The sequence below is a fragment of the Episyrphus balteatus genome, chromosome 3 (assembly GCF_945859705.1).
Source record: "Episyrphus balteatus chromosome 3, idEpiBalt1.1, whole genome shotgun sequence".
In the NCBI taxonomy this organism is placed as follows: domain Eukaryota; kingdom Metazoa; phylum Arthropoda; class Insecta; order Diptera; family Syrphidae; genus Episyrphus; species Episyrphus balteatus.
The window spans coordinates 122,404,891-122,420,457 of record NC_079136.1 but is presented as its reverse complement, the minus strand read 5'-3'; the positions used below and the strand labels follow the sequence as shown (position 1 = coordinate 122,420,457).

Sequence of the window (15,567 nt, the reverse complement as noted above, 5' to 3'; positions counted from 1 at the left end):
AGGGTTTTTGAAATTTTGTGTCTAGAAATTGGCATCTCCAAAAATTTCAGAAAAACTTAAAATTCTATAAATATTTTCTACGGGGGGATTTTTTTTTTAAAGCCTCTTTTATCGAAATTTCAAAAAGTGAATAGTCAAAATTATTTTTTACAAATTTCAAACAATTTTGTCTTAAGAAATGTTAAAACATAAGAGTTCCGTCTTAAATTATGAGGAAAACACCATTTTTGGATTTTCAATTGAAGAACTATCCCTCTTTTATAAAAATACCACAAACATTCAAAAAACACGAGTAACGTAAATACTCAATATACTTAAATGACTAATTTGGATTATCTTACAAGAAAAGACTTAGCAATTACATAAATAATCGAAAAAAATACCAGACCTGCCACAATCATATATTTAGTAGTGTGATGCAGCAAAATATGCATGCGTGATCTTGCAATTAAGTCACTGTTTAAGTGAGTCACTGTCACTTTTCTCTCACCCACGGTGTTTTTTTTTTTTGTAAATTTAAAGTTATTCACAAAAAAAAAAAAAAACATAAAATGATGAATATCATCAAATTAAAAATAGAACAAGCTCCCAAAGACATGACAGACTCAATATGCAGCGTATATTGCGAACGCTCGCCGAATTCAGCTGCTAGCGCAGTCAGTTTTTAAAAATAAAATTATGAATGTAATTCTCCTCACACAAAAAAGTGGGTGTTCAAAATTAAAAATTTAGGCTAAATCTGAATATGGAAAATGCCGCCGCGCATTCCAATATAAATTTTGGTTATAATCTTGTTAATGGGAAACATCTTTTAAGAAGTCCAATATAATTTATTGATGGAATCAAAAGTAACAAAATAGTTTTGTGTAGGTTTGAGCGCATATGGAGAAGATTGCACTTCGATTTTTGCTGACGCAAATAGAAGAGAATGTTTTTGTGATCTATAAAATATAAAATTATTTTCAATGACAAAATATAGTTTGTTTAGCTGTAAGTTTTATTTGAAATATTTTTCTTTAGTGGTTTTGTGGTTGTTCTGTTTTTATTTTTTATTCTCATAAATTCTGTAGTTAAAGTTGAGACAGGTGATTTTTATGCAGTTTTTCTAAAACAAAAAAAAAATTAAAATAAATGCATGTGGTTAGCTGAAAGTGTTGTTATATTGACAAGTCTCGTATGATTTTGTTCAATGCTGTAAAAAAATAACAACAATTGATTTATACATATTTAAGCTTAGAAGCACATAAGTGTGCATAAGTTCGCTTTAAAGAAAAAAATCAAACCTAAGGTTATTCATGATATTCGATAATGTTGACAATCATCGAATTACATTATTCTATAACACTCCTTTCAAACTGATGCACAAGTTAAATTGCTTCTATTAACAAAAAAATTTATTTTTTTTTTTTCATTCATATCTCAAAAATCAGAGCCAAATCTACTTTAAATAATTCATTCACAAAATAAACTACTGCAACTCTCCTATTTGATTTACTTTTAAGATTAAATAACACTGGTCTGCAAGGAAATCTTCCTTTAAATAAAACTATACTTTTCTAAAAGATTTTTGTATGCTGATTCCGAATCTGAAGTCAGAATTGACCTAGCACGTCACGTTTTTTAGATATTCCCGTTAGAAAATCTCAAAAATCCATTTTTTTTATTGCTGTTTTCGAAGAAATATTTTGGCATAATTTAATCTTTTTCAATTCAAATTGATACGGTTTATGAAAGAACTTATTTTTTTCTTTCAAATTCAATTTCAATCTTTTCAATATCTCTTTTCTTCTCAGAGATATCTTAATTTAATTAAGTTTAGTAGGTTTGGCATATCTTACCATAAGGAAACTGATCTCTAAAAATTAATATATCTTTCTCCCTCGAAAAAAAGTACCTATACTTTTCTCATGGACTTTAGTGTGCTGATTTTGAATCCGAACTCAAAAAATTTTGGTCAGCTCTGGTTTTTGAGATATAGTAGTTTTCTAAAAAAAAAAACTTGATTTTGTGATACTTTAATGCGAATATCTTAAAATCCTGACGTGATAGAATTTTTTTGACTTCTGATTCTGACTCAGCACATCAAAAACTATAAGAAAAGTGTACTATTGTTTCTAGGAGAAACAAATCTGAAGCTTTACAAGGCATTTTATCGAATGGCTTATTACAAATAAGATATTTCTAAATAGAAAAATAGTATACAACTAAAAAGTGAAGGATTTCGAAATGTCTGCTTTTCTTGTCAATCAGTATTTAAAAAAATGAGTAAACATAAATGTAAAAGAACATATTTGGTTTCAATCGGTAGGTCATATTATGAAAAATAAGTCGTCCAAATTTGAGTTCAATGCGACAAATAGTTTTAATTTTATACAAGTTCAAATGAATCTAAAAGGTTGATTTTTTAGAAACTACTCACATTTTTCAAAAATCATTTTTACAAAAACGCTACCTGATAGAATTTTTCTGAAACCAGATTTAGATTCAGGAAATTCTAATCTTTCATAATATCAAAAATTTATTTGAAGGAGAAAAAAAAAAGTTGAATTTTGCAGACCAGTGTAATTAACACATTCTCATGAATAAAGAAAAAAAAAAAAAACACAAAGTTAAAAATAATCGTGTTTAACATTTCTATAACAAAACCACAATAAAATATTAATTAGTCAATTAAAATAAAACTTAAAAAAAATCTATATCGTTGGGTCATCGTTACAAGCAAGGCGCCATTCGATATATTTTATTTTTTTTTTTTTTTTTGTAATTAATAGACTAATTAACATTTTTCAACTTGTTCATTTTACACAAGTTGTAAACAAACAAATTGTGGTCTTAAAAAAAAGAAAACTTATAAATCACTAAATGCATAATAAAACTATTTATAAACCACATTTGAAGGCTAATGTGATACAGAGATTCAATTTTCTTTCTAAGATTTAAATAATACAGTCATAGACATAACTATTGAGACAGGTGTCTATAATAGTAAAATTATACTAAACATGCTTCAAATACGTTAGTTCGGATTTTTCGGTTTCCCCAGAATTATTTATAGTTAATGAATAAACTTTTCGGACTCGAAAATTGTAAAAAAAAACATTTGAAAACATACCCAAACTTTAAAAAAAAGTCCTTATACGAGAGAACAAAAAAAAAACCTCAACACCTAAAATCCCCAACCAAATATGTATACAACATTTTGTTTTGGGGATATTAAGATTTTGGTCTTCATTATTTTGAGCTTTTTTTTTTAATTTCGTGATTTTGAACTTTGGTATCTACTGTACTAGACACATTTTAGTTCCTGAGGTCCAATTATTTATAACAAGAAATTTTAATTCGCATTTTTGGTATTTTAGTGGAGTAACTAAAGATCAAAAATTGGCAATATTAGGGAACCCGGCCGAACAGCTTAGATTTTGATGATCTTTTTTTTCAAACGTCGGTAATTAAAAATACTTTAAAGTCTCTCTATAGATTAAAAATTGCCGGTGTTGCCGTTTTGATTTTTTAAATTTTATTGAAGATTTTTGTGAACAAAAACAAATTTTTTTCAAAAATTTTTCTTAAATTTCATAAATTAATTGATGCCAAAAGATTGTCTAGGAAATTCGAGGAAAAAAAATATATGGGAGTGAGGGACCATCTTTCATAGTTCAAGCGATAGATGCAATTTTCTTTTTAATTGACTTCAAACACAAAACAAAATATTTGAACACAACGGCAACACCTACAATATTCAAATATACATTTTTTAAAAGCTAGAAGCTTAGTCATATATGTAAAATTAAAATTAAGTTAATTGAATGAACGGCTTTTGAAAGAATGGTAATTGAACTCAGATTTTTGAAAAAAAAAATTATTGAAAAAATTTTAAGATGTCGTTTTTTAAACTTAGTCGTAATATAAAATGCATTTATTTTCAAATTTTTTTGGCCGCATTTATTATGATTTCAAATTATAAAAGGAAATATCAATATGTATTACGGTTTATGAAAAAAATTAAAAAGTATTTCATTTTCGAAGAACTTTTTTTAATCAAATTTTTGAAAAAAAATGTAACTTATTTTTTTTTTAAAGTTCAACATCTAAACATAAAATTATTTTTTATTCATTTAATAACCCTTACTGTTGAAAGTTAAATAGCAAAAATTTAAAGTTCCTATCACAGTCTTTGAAAAAATTAATTATTTCAATGCAAAAATTCAGTTTTAATAAAAAAAAAAACCATTGAAATTTAAGTAATTTTTCATTTTTTTTTTTGCAAAAGTGTGATATATTTTACCTTTTTGCTTCGAAATTCAACTGATAATATTTATGGCCAAAATTTTTTTTTAAATAAATTCATATTTTATTAGAAAAAGTTTGGAAAAAAGTCATTTTAAATTTTTCTAATAACATTTTTTTTTTTGAGGACCATTTTTTCAAAAAGTCAAAAAGAGATAAGAATGAGCTTCTGGCTTTTTAAAAATGTATTTTAAAATATTGTAGGTGTTGCCGTTGTTTTCAAAATATTTTTTTTTGTGTTTGAGGTCAGAATGTTAGAAAATTGCATTTATCGCTTAAACGATGGAAGATTGTCCCTTACTGACTTTTATATGTATATTTTTCTTAAATTACCTAGAGAATCTTTTGCTATCATTTGTTTTATGAAATTTAAGCCAAAAAAATGGTTTTGTTAAAAAAAAATTTAATTTTAATTTTAAAAAACAATACGGCAACACCGGCAATTTTTAATCTATAGACTTTAAAGTATTTTTAATTACCTACGTTTGAAAAAAAAAAAAAATTGTCAAAATCAGAGCTGTTCGGCCGGGTTCCCTAATAATTTGCTTTAGTTACTCTACTATTTTAAGCTTTCAAAATTTTAGTTTTCGGGAATTTTGATTTCTTCGAAATTTAAGGTTTTATATTATGCTGAATTTTTGAATTTCTATGGTTTATGGATACTTAATTTTATATAAAAACAGAATTGACCGAATTACTGGACTAATAAAAGTTTTAATGTTTTTCTTTGGAAATATGGGATTTTGTATTTTGTACAGTGGAATAATTTCTAGATTTGTTTTTTTGAAGTGAAAACTTCTTTAGTATCGTAGTGATTTGAAACAAAATGAAACGAAAACGCGACACGACTTCAACTTGTTATAACTTTTTTGTTTTAATAGATAGATGAATGAAATTTGTACTGTAGATAGGTAATTAAATAATATATTATTGTACAAAATTTCAATTAATTTCATATTCAAAATTCGGAGATAACGGTACAAAGATGTTCTTTTCGAACACACGTTATATCTTTTGATCTAGTGCACATACAAATTTGATTTAACTTTAATACGCATGCTGCTAACATAACCTTTTATTTGATATATCACACATAACGTTACGTGCTCTACAAGTTACACAATCTTAAATTGAAAAAAATTTAAAAATACCTCAAAACACCTGTGGAGATCTGTTGGCGATGACCACCTATCAGTGTAGGAAGTACCGTAATCTCAGTCTGGAAATTCGACATGGTTGACTTTAAAAAATTCTAACTTCTCTTGTAGACATCTTTGAAATAAGATTTATACATCATTATACAAGGTGAAACAATAAGCTTTCACATGGTATAAAATTTTTTATAGGTTGTCAAACAAAAAAATTGATTTAAAGCATGAGAACATAAAAATAAATGTTTTTTTTTGCTTTTTAGATGAAATTTCATCGAGTTAAAAAAATTCTAGCTCTTTTTGTAGATGTCTCATACACCTGATCGATATATATATTTTGAGCTAAGACAATAGGCTTTCAGATTGTGTAAAAATTTGTATAGGTTGTTTGAGAAAAATGGATTTAATAGCGTGGGAAGATAAAAATACGTGTTTTTTTGCTTTTTTTGATGGAAATTGATCGAGTTCAAAAAATTCTAGCTCTTTTTGTAGATGTCTCATAGAACTGATCGATATATATATTTTGATCTTAGACAATAAGCTTTCAGATGATTTAAGATTTATATAGGTTGTCATATAAAAAACATGGATTTGAAGGTGATAGAATAAAAATAGGTAGATTTTTTCTATTTTTTTATTTTTGCAAGAAAAATGATTTTTTAAGGTTTCACTTCTACCACGTGTGAATTGCACACATGATTTTTTTTTTTTTTTTATCGAGATTTCTAATTTTTAAAGATCAAAGATTTCGTTTTAGCCTGATTTTTTTTTAGGGATTTTACGTTTTGTTTTGCTAATTTTTGAAAAATAAACATTTTAGGATTGATTTAAATGATTAAAGTCGGCCTAATTCAGCATTTTTTTAAATTTATAAAGAATCTGATGTTCGGATTTTTTTAAATTTACGATTTTTGGTTTTCTGTTTTTTTATGATTTTGCTTTTGTTGAATTTTACAGATTTTTTTAAATAATCTGTTTATTCGACTTCTTCGTGATTTTACAAATAAGATACGAATTTTGGAGTTCCAAAAACTAAATTCACAAAAAAAAAATAAATCAGTTCATAGATTTTCCACACTTTGAATTACCTTTTATCCGAATATGTTTTCAAAACTTTTTAGGGATATCTTTTTCAGGGTTTTTCAGAATTTCCAAACTCACAAATCATAAATTTTAGAATTTAATGTAGGTATTTTAAGTACAATTTTTCTTTGGAATTTTTACGTTTTTTGGAACTTGACATTTTTTCAGATTTTGAAATTGATGAATTACCGCATAACTTTCAGGGATTTACTTTATATACAAAAAAGCATTTATATTTTTTTTTTTTGTATTGAGATTTCTCATTTTTGATAATTTGATAAGTTCAAAATTTAGTGTTTGAAACTAACTTAAACTTTCTAAATCAAAAAAGTCCAATCACCACAGTTTTCACCTGTAAAACCGCAGTTCTAAAACCCGAAAATTACAAAATATCTTGAAAATGTAACAGCTGATTCATTGATTCGTGTGAATAGTGAAAATAATTTAGAAAAATTGATTTTTGAAATCGGATTTCGTATTTTTTTTTTTTAAGATCTTTTGTGTTGTGACTTTTTTTTTTTAATTTTTCAGTTAAGACAAAATTAATAAAAGACTTTAATTTTTAGTTTTATTTTCGAAAGTTAAAATTAAATCTTTTATTATCCTAAGAAAATAAAATTGTTTAAAAACTTGTTAGACCAGGGTCGATAATTTTTGAAACCAAAAAAAATCATAGTAAAATGAAACCCATTAGAAAAGGAGGTGAATTTGATGAAAATTAAAGGAAAAATAAATTACGGGCGAGCCGAGTTCGGGAAGTGGGTGGGTTGAGTTTTTAATGGTAAAAAATGGTATATCTCGATTTCCGGCAAAACTACAAATCCTATAGAAAAAAGTTGTACGGCAAAGTTGTAGGTAATAAAAAGATCTAACTTACCTTATTATGTCTCAAATACACTGTAATTTATTTGATTTAAAATATTAATTTGTTCACCTTATTTTGACTTAATACCAAAAAAACACCCTAATTTTCAATCGAAAATTCACGTGTCAAAATATCAGCTTTTTTCAAAAAGTCGGTGGATATTTCGTTCGTTAAAATGTCTATTTTCTGATGGTGTAAAAAACATTTTACATTAGTATACTATAGAACATGTTCTAGTAAAATTAAAAAAATGAAAAAAGCTTGAATTCGAAAAAAAGTTTTTATCATTGTTTACAATTTTGGCCTATTTATTCAAATTTACACTTTAATTACTCAAAAAACGTAAGATTTCATGTAACATTGATTAATCTTACGTTTTTTGAGTAATTAAAGTGTAAATTTGAATAAATAGGCCAAAATTGTAAACAATGATAAAAACTTTTTTTCGAATTCAAGCTTTTTTCATTTTTTTAATTTTACTAGAACATGTTCTATAGTATACTAATGTAAAATGTTTTTTACACCATCAGAAAATAGACATTTGAAAAAAGCTGATATTTTGACACGTGAATTTTCGATTGAAAACTAGGGTGTTTTTTTGGTATTAAGTCAAAATAAGGTGAACAAATTAATATTTTAAATCAAATAAATTACAGTGTATTTGAGACATAATAAGGTAAGTTTTCACCAAATTTCGTAGAAAAATTTTTGTTTTTGAAAAAGATAAAAAAAAAAACCAAAAACTCGGTTTTTTGAATTTTTCACATAAATTTTGAGGTTATGTGAAAAAATTGTTGATACAAAAGTTGTAGATCTTTTTATTACCTACAACTTTGCCGTACAACTTTTTTCTATAGGATTTGTAGTTTTGCCGGAAATCGAGATATACCATTTTTTACCATTAAAAACTCAACCCACCCACTTCCCGAACTCGGCTCGCCCGTAATTTATTTTTCCTTTCATTCTTATCATATTCCCCTCCTTTTCCAATGGGTTTCATCCTACTATGATTTTTTTGTACTTTTTAATGTTTTTGAAGGCATCGGCACTGGTCTATGTGAAAAAAACAAGATTTTGAATTTAAAACTCGTGTAAAGAAAAAAGCCCAAAAATTAATTCAATTATTTATTTTTGGTTATGACTGTATGTGTAGGTATATAAAGATCGTAACAATATAAATCTTCTTAACGACGTTGTTCCCAATAATAATAATGATGATGTTGATTATTACGATGATAGAAATTATTTTGTTCCTGATGACTATAATGATGATTATGATGATAAAAATAAATTTATGCAAGTGGTATTGATCATTTTTTTTATTGAAAGAACCATTTAAGGCTGAAACATTATTATTATTTGTGTGCAGCTTCAGGAAGAACAAGCTTCTAAATTGTATTTTGTTTAGATACATTTATTTTTCTTAATTTTCCTTACCAAATATAGAAAAAATAGATAGACAATAACTAAACTATATAAAACAAGAACCACAACAACAACAAATAAAATAAAATAATAAATGACGGAAATTGTTGATCGAGACAAATTAATAACTTCAAAACGTGAGATACCTTTTACGATTGAATATGAGTTGAGTATGTTTTACCTTCAAATTGAAATTGAATCCACTGTTCAATTAAATTGTCATCAATTTCAAATAAATTTGAGTTCCGGACTCTTGTTTTCAAATCAAAATGAAATCTTAACTTTTAAGAAATAAAAAAAAAAAAACACTAACATAACATTTGGCCTACATTTCTCCACATGAGGTGAGCCTCTGAGATAAATTTTGTCGCAACAAATCTGCCCCATCAATCATCGCTCTCTGTGTGTAATATAATCCAAATTTTAATTTTTGTTTACCCTATTGCTTATTCACCTAATTTTCAGTTCGTAGCCACAAACTGTGTGGTATATCTTTTAAACAAAAAAACTCAAAGTCATAATCCACACCATAAGCATCAACTTTAACACCTAATATCTTAATTTTTATTGTTTACAGTCTTGGTAAAATATTTTAAGCTTTAAAGGCAAGGTTGTGCATTCGAAAAAAAAAAATATTGAATTCTAATTATGAAAAATTTCACTTCAGTTTGATTTCTTCTTTCATAATTTTTTTGAGAAATAATTTTTGAATTTTAATTTTAAATCTTAAAAAATTTTTCAAATCGTTGAAAAACCATCAATTCGAGTCAATTCAATAAACATCATATTTTTGATTTTGTTTTGATTAACCATTTAAAAAATTTTCCATGTTTTCGATTTTTTGGGCAATTCAGGTTTTGGGATTTTTGATTTAAGCTTTTTTATGAATAAGCATTCGAGCGGTTACCGATTTTCTCAATATCAGTGTTTTTTACTTGCGATATAGGTAGTATATATCAAGTTATGCATTCGTAAAAAAAAAAGTTGAGATAACATTTTTCCATGACATTACGATGGTAGACAATGCCAAAAAAGTGGGTCCCGGAAGTCCGTCTGTCTGTCTGTCTGTCTGTCAGTCTGTCTGTCTGTCTGTATAAGGAGCTACAGCCTAAACGGATGGACCGATTAATGTCAAACTTGGTATGTAGCGTTATTTGGCGACTCGCCAGAGGGGTTTTTGGAATTAATTTTTTTGGACCAAAAATAACGGTACTTGTCATATACCGATTTTAGTAAAATTGAAATATCTCGAAAACGGCTCTAACGATTTTGTTTAAAAAATTCAAATGTTAGTTTTAAGCTAAAGTCTATCTTTCAATAGAAAAAAAATTTTTTGAAAATCATTATTAACGGTACCTGCCATAGAACCGTTTTTTTTTCAAATCCGATTATCTCCGAAAGTGCTTATTCGATTTCAACGAAACTTTTTGTGAAGAAGCATTTATATAATTTAAATATAAGCCAAAAATAAAATTTTGAAAAAAATAATTTTTGGATTTAAAAAAAAAATTTGAAAATTTTTTTTTGAAAAATCAAATTTTTGAAAACGGGACATTGAACTTTTTTGAAATTTTGTTTTTAGATGTTGATTAGTGTTTTCTACCAAATGGCATACTAATTTTATTTTAAAACTTTTTTTCCAAAAAAATATTTATAAAAAATTAGTTTTTTAAAAAACGGCTCTAACGATTTTGAAAATAAAACTGCATACTTGTTTTGGAGGGCAATTTAATTTCAGATTTTATTTTATTTTTTTTCAAAAACGAATTTTGTTTTTTTTTCCAAATTTCTATATAAAAAGTCTTAAAAATTTAAGAAACTTTAACTCTAAGAGCAAGTTCGTGCGACCCAGTCGTGCATTTTATTTTTTTAAGGTTTTGGACTTTCGTTTACCATATTTCACATTTTTTACTTGCGATATAGGTATTGTAGGGCAAGTTTAGGATCAACTCAAGATAACAATTTTACATGACATTACGATGATGGAGAATACCAAAAAAGTGGGTCCGGCAATTCTGTCTGTCTGTCTGTCTGTATATACATCGAGCTACAGCCTAAACTAAAAAAAATTTCAAAAAATGTTTGGATTTTTAAAAAAATATTTCAAAATTTTCTTTTGAAAAATCAATATTTTGAAATTTCGTTTTTATGTGTAAATTAATTATTTAACTCTTTTTTTGAACAATTTTAGAAAACTTTTATCTATAAAAAAATATTTTAAAAAAACGGCTCTAACGATTTTCGAATTTTTTTTTTAAATTCTTTTTTATACAAGAAATTAAATGGCATAGGTACTTGGTTTTGTGTAAAAGATAATTTAAAACATTGTTTAGTCAATTATAAAAACAGATTTTATCTCAAAAACATCAATTTTTTTTTGGAAAATTTGATACAATATGGAAATGATACATATTTGTTTTTGGGAACTTCAATTTTTTGTTTTTTTTTTTTTTAATGTTTGTTTTTGGGATATTGAATTCAACGCAATTTTAATTGTGGGATTTTCGTTTTGCGATTTTCTGGAATTTTAATTTTTAGGAATTTAAGTTCTTGGGTTTAATTTTATTAAATATTAGTTTTCGAAATTGTTCTTCAACACGAAACTTATTTGTTCATGTTTTAGGACTCTAGGAGATTATATCAATTTTTTATATTTTTTATTTACTGGATTTTGAATTTTGGTGATTTAAGGTTTTGAATGTTGGTTTGTTGGAATATTGACCTCAACCAAAAAATTCATGTATTCCTAGATTTGGCGTTTTAGTATTTGTTTCTGAGTTTTTCCATTTTTATGATTTTGAAATTTTAGGCATTTAAAGTTTTGGGTTATTTTAATTGATTTTCACCTCAACGAGAATTTCGATTGATTCATAGATTGGCCGCTTTGTGATTCCTTCTAAGACTTTTTTTTCGAATTTTGATGTTTTGGATATTTAAGAGTTTCGGGTTTTCTAAATATGTATTTTGGAATGTTGGATTTACTCTGGGTTATAAAACTAAGCATTTAAAGTTTTGTGGTTTAAGAATATGAGTTTTCGGGATTTTGATCCCATAATAAAAAAATCATGTATCTGCGACTCAGAACGGGCTATAAATTTTTTCGAGTTTTTATTATTTTTTTTTTTGCTCTACAATGTGAACAATTCTAATATTGATCATTGATGGTGATGGTGCAAGGTCTAATCTGTTTTATATGAAGAGAAAAATCATAATTACTATAGGGCATCTTTGGCATCGAAAATAATAAAAAATCACTGAGTGGTTGGAGTTTTTTTTTTTTCTTTAAATTTAGTTTTTTTTTTGGATTGCGGTTTGCAAAGTGAATAATCTAATTTGTAACTAGATTAGTGAATAATGAATATTGCAAAATTTTAAAGGTATTTTTACAATCTGGGCTGAAATGTGGTTTTCCATTGTGTATCTTGTATCTTAGTATAAAAAATGGGTATGCAAAAGCTTGGTATTTCTTTTTTGTTTTTATTCATTTGTTGTGTTCCTTTTAAGTGTAAAAAAAACTAGGTATTTGTTCAGATAATAATTTAGTAGGTAGTCATTGCGTTTGAAAATTTCTTCAACCATTTCCACTTGTTTATTATTTCAAAAATACAAATTCTGACGTCAGAAAATTTTTTGAACCAAAGTATACTAGACTTGCTGTTATAAACAAAAGACTTTTAAAATATTGTTGTTTTGGTACAAAACAATTATTCTCAAACTGTCAATTGTCGATATTTTTGAAAAAAAAAACTTAAAACAAAAATTTTAAAAACTGACAGAATTACCCATTTCCTTTCTTTCACAATAATTATATCCGTAACTGGGTCAGCGACCACTTAATTGTTTCCAAAAATTTGTACATTTCCTCAAAAAAAAAAAAAAAAAAATAAACCAAAATGATTTTTATCAAAAAATATCAAACCATCCATTAAAATATTTTCTCCTAGAAAACTATTGATCTAAAAATATTGTACAATATAGAATTTGGCAACGCGTGTTAAACGCATCTGTTCCGCAATATTAAAAAGTCGAATCTATTTTGAACGTTCCAAAGCAGCCATCTATCTTGTCTTACATATTTATGTCAGTATCATTGTCCACAACATCAATTAGAAGATAAAAGTCTGTATTTTCCTATCATAAAAAGCATACACGTAATTACTGCGTGTGAGCTTTTTTTTTTTCTCTAAAATATTTATAAAACAATAGAATATTATTTTGTGTGATTGTATGATGTGGGGTCAATTAACGATAAACAAATAGAACTGTTTGCCAAAAACATAGAAAAGCTGTCAAAGCTTAAAAGAGAGAAATACATTTTGGGCTAGTGTCCAAGATTGTTCGCCGCGACTTGCGAGGGTGACTTTTATGTCATCAGACTTTATAGACAAGGTTACTTTACCACACCATTTTTTTTTTTTTTTTTTTTTTTTAGATATGGCACACCCCCAGCTCCACCACCTTTATCTGCCGGCTCATTACCATCACAGAGGCTGTCAACACAAATACCACAATATAATGTTGCAGAGGCACCGGCGTGCGTTCAAAACGCCATGATGACAAAAGACAAGAAGCCCTTCACCTATACCCCCGGTGGTATTGACTTGTCACAGATCAAGAGCCAGCGAATGGCCAAGAGATTGGCACGAAATGCCCAAAGTGAAGGCACAACAGGCCAACAACAGATGCATCGGCCCACACAATTGCCATCACAGCAACAGCACCAAAGTAATGGCGGTACAGCGCCAGCTGCTGCACAATTGGGTGCCACAGCAATGGGTATGCCATTCCAAGTGCTGCCAACTGGTCCACCACCTCCACCACCACAGCCCGGCAAAGTTGGGGCACCACCTCCACCACCACCAGCACCTGCAGCACCACAAAATAAATTAGCTCCACAATCAAATGGAAGTGCACCACGCAGATCCCCAACTCCACAAAATTTCGAACCACCACCCATGGGCTTTCGGCCAGAGATCAAAATTCCACCCAATCCAATGGCCAGTTTGAAGAAAGTACCACCACCACAGGAGAAGAACAACTTCTGGATGGAAGAGTATCGTAAGGAACGTTCGAAAAGTCCCATGGTTGGTAATGACGAAAACGGTAATGACTTTTTATCTGATTTTATATCAATATAAACCTTTAAAATCTATTAATTTTTTTTTAGATAACAACTACAGATCTTCACCACCGAATAACCCAAAACCTGAAACGAATCAGTACTCATACAACAACAATAATAATAATCAACAACAAAATGACTATCAACAGCCCCAACAGAATCAATATCGCGCTCCACAATCACCACAAGCAATGCGTCAACAACAACAAGAATTTTATAATCAAAATCAACCAAGTCCACCAAGAACTCCAGTACAACAGAAACGCATCGAAAGCCCATATCAAACTCAACAATACTCACAACAACAACAATCACCAACAATTCAGAGACAAACTTCACAGTATGCCCCGCCGCCATCACCACAATATCAACAACAACAACAACAAAATTCACCACAACAATCACCAACGATCCAACGACAACAATCACAATCACAACAACAATATCAAAACTCTCCACAGCATTCTCCACAAATTCAACGACAACAATCTATTCCGACGCAACCACAACAACAATATCATCAAAATTCACCACAACAACAATCACCATCAATTCAACGACAACAAACTGTCCCACAATCACAATATCAAAGCCCAACTTCGCCTCAATATCAACAACAACAAAAACAACAAACATCACCAACACAACAACAATCAGTGCCATGGCGTCAACAGAAACAAGTTCCATTGGGAATTCAAAATAATGTTTCGCGACCAAGAGACGTTATGAGTCCAGCACCAGCCGAATCACCTAGACCACAACTCCAACAACAACAATATCCATCTTATTTGAGATCTCGTGAAGCACTTAGCCCAGCTCCCGAACAACAACAACAACAATCACCTCAATTGTCACAGCCATATCAGCAAAAGAATGTGAGTATTGTTAAATTTGTGGCAAAAAAAAAAACACCCTTTAAACCAAAATTATTTTGTGTAATGTCTTTATTCTTCAAATATCATCAGGGTACCCAATCAATTTCCTTTCCAATAAATTAAAAAAAAAACACCCTTTTTAACATGATATTTTTATAGCCATTAGCTTTTTCGTTCCATAGTGAACTGCAAACATAATTACTGGATTTCAAGACGGTACCTTCCATATTTTTAACACTTAGTGCAATAAACCCGAATTTTTTCTTTTATTTAAAAAACACGTTTGTACGTGAACAAAATTTTTAACAATTTTTATTGGGTATCATTTTTGTCACAGTTTTTTGGTATTAGGTAATTCTGAATTTCATGTTTATTAAAAAAAAAAACACCCTTTTACTCAAAATAAATTTGTAAAATTTTCCTTTAATTTCTTAGTTCTTATGTCAAACGAAACTTTTTAGGTCGCCAAATTTAAAAATATTCAAAATGCCAGCTGTTATGATATCTTTCTTAAAAAAACACCTAAAAATTTCACCCAAATCCATCGAGTGAGAAACAGAAAGAAAGCTCTATTTATAATTGAAAACCAATATTTTTTTGGAGGTTCTCCTTGGTTCCTGAGATATGTATTTCCAACCAAACTTTTTGTTTTAGACAAGTGTCTCAAAATTGTTTTTTTTTTTTTTTAATAAAAATATTAGTTCATACTCAACATGTCTATGCATTCAAGTAAAAAGTAACAAATTTGGATTTTCGAAA

At 28.0% G+C, this 15,567-nt stretch overlaps 1 protein-coding gene across 3 annotated transcripts in view; it reads left to right on the top strand.

Annotated features, from left to right (window-relative positions):
* The window catches only part of LOC129917160 (trichohyalin), a 43,294-nt gene that overhangs the window by 11,892 nt on the left and 15,835 nt on the right, over window positions 1–15,567 (top strand). For all 3 annotated transcript variants that reach the window (XM_055997543.1, XM_055997544.1, XM_055997545.1), the window contains exons 2-3: window positions 13,244–13,914; window positions 13,979–14,808. In XM_055997543.1, coding sequence (XP_055853518.1) covers window positions 13,244–13,914; window positions 13,979–14,808 — 1,501 coding nt within the window. The remainder of the gene's footprint in view (window positions 1–13,243; window positions 13,915–13,978; window positions 14,809–15,567) is intronic.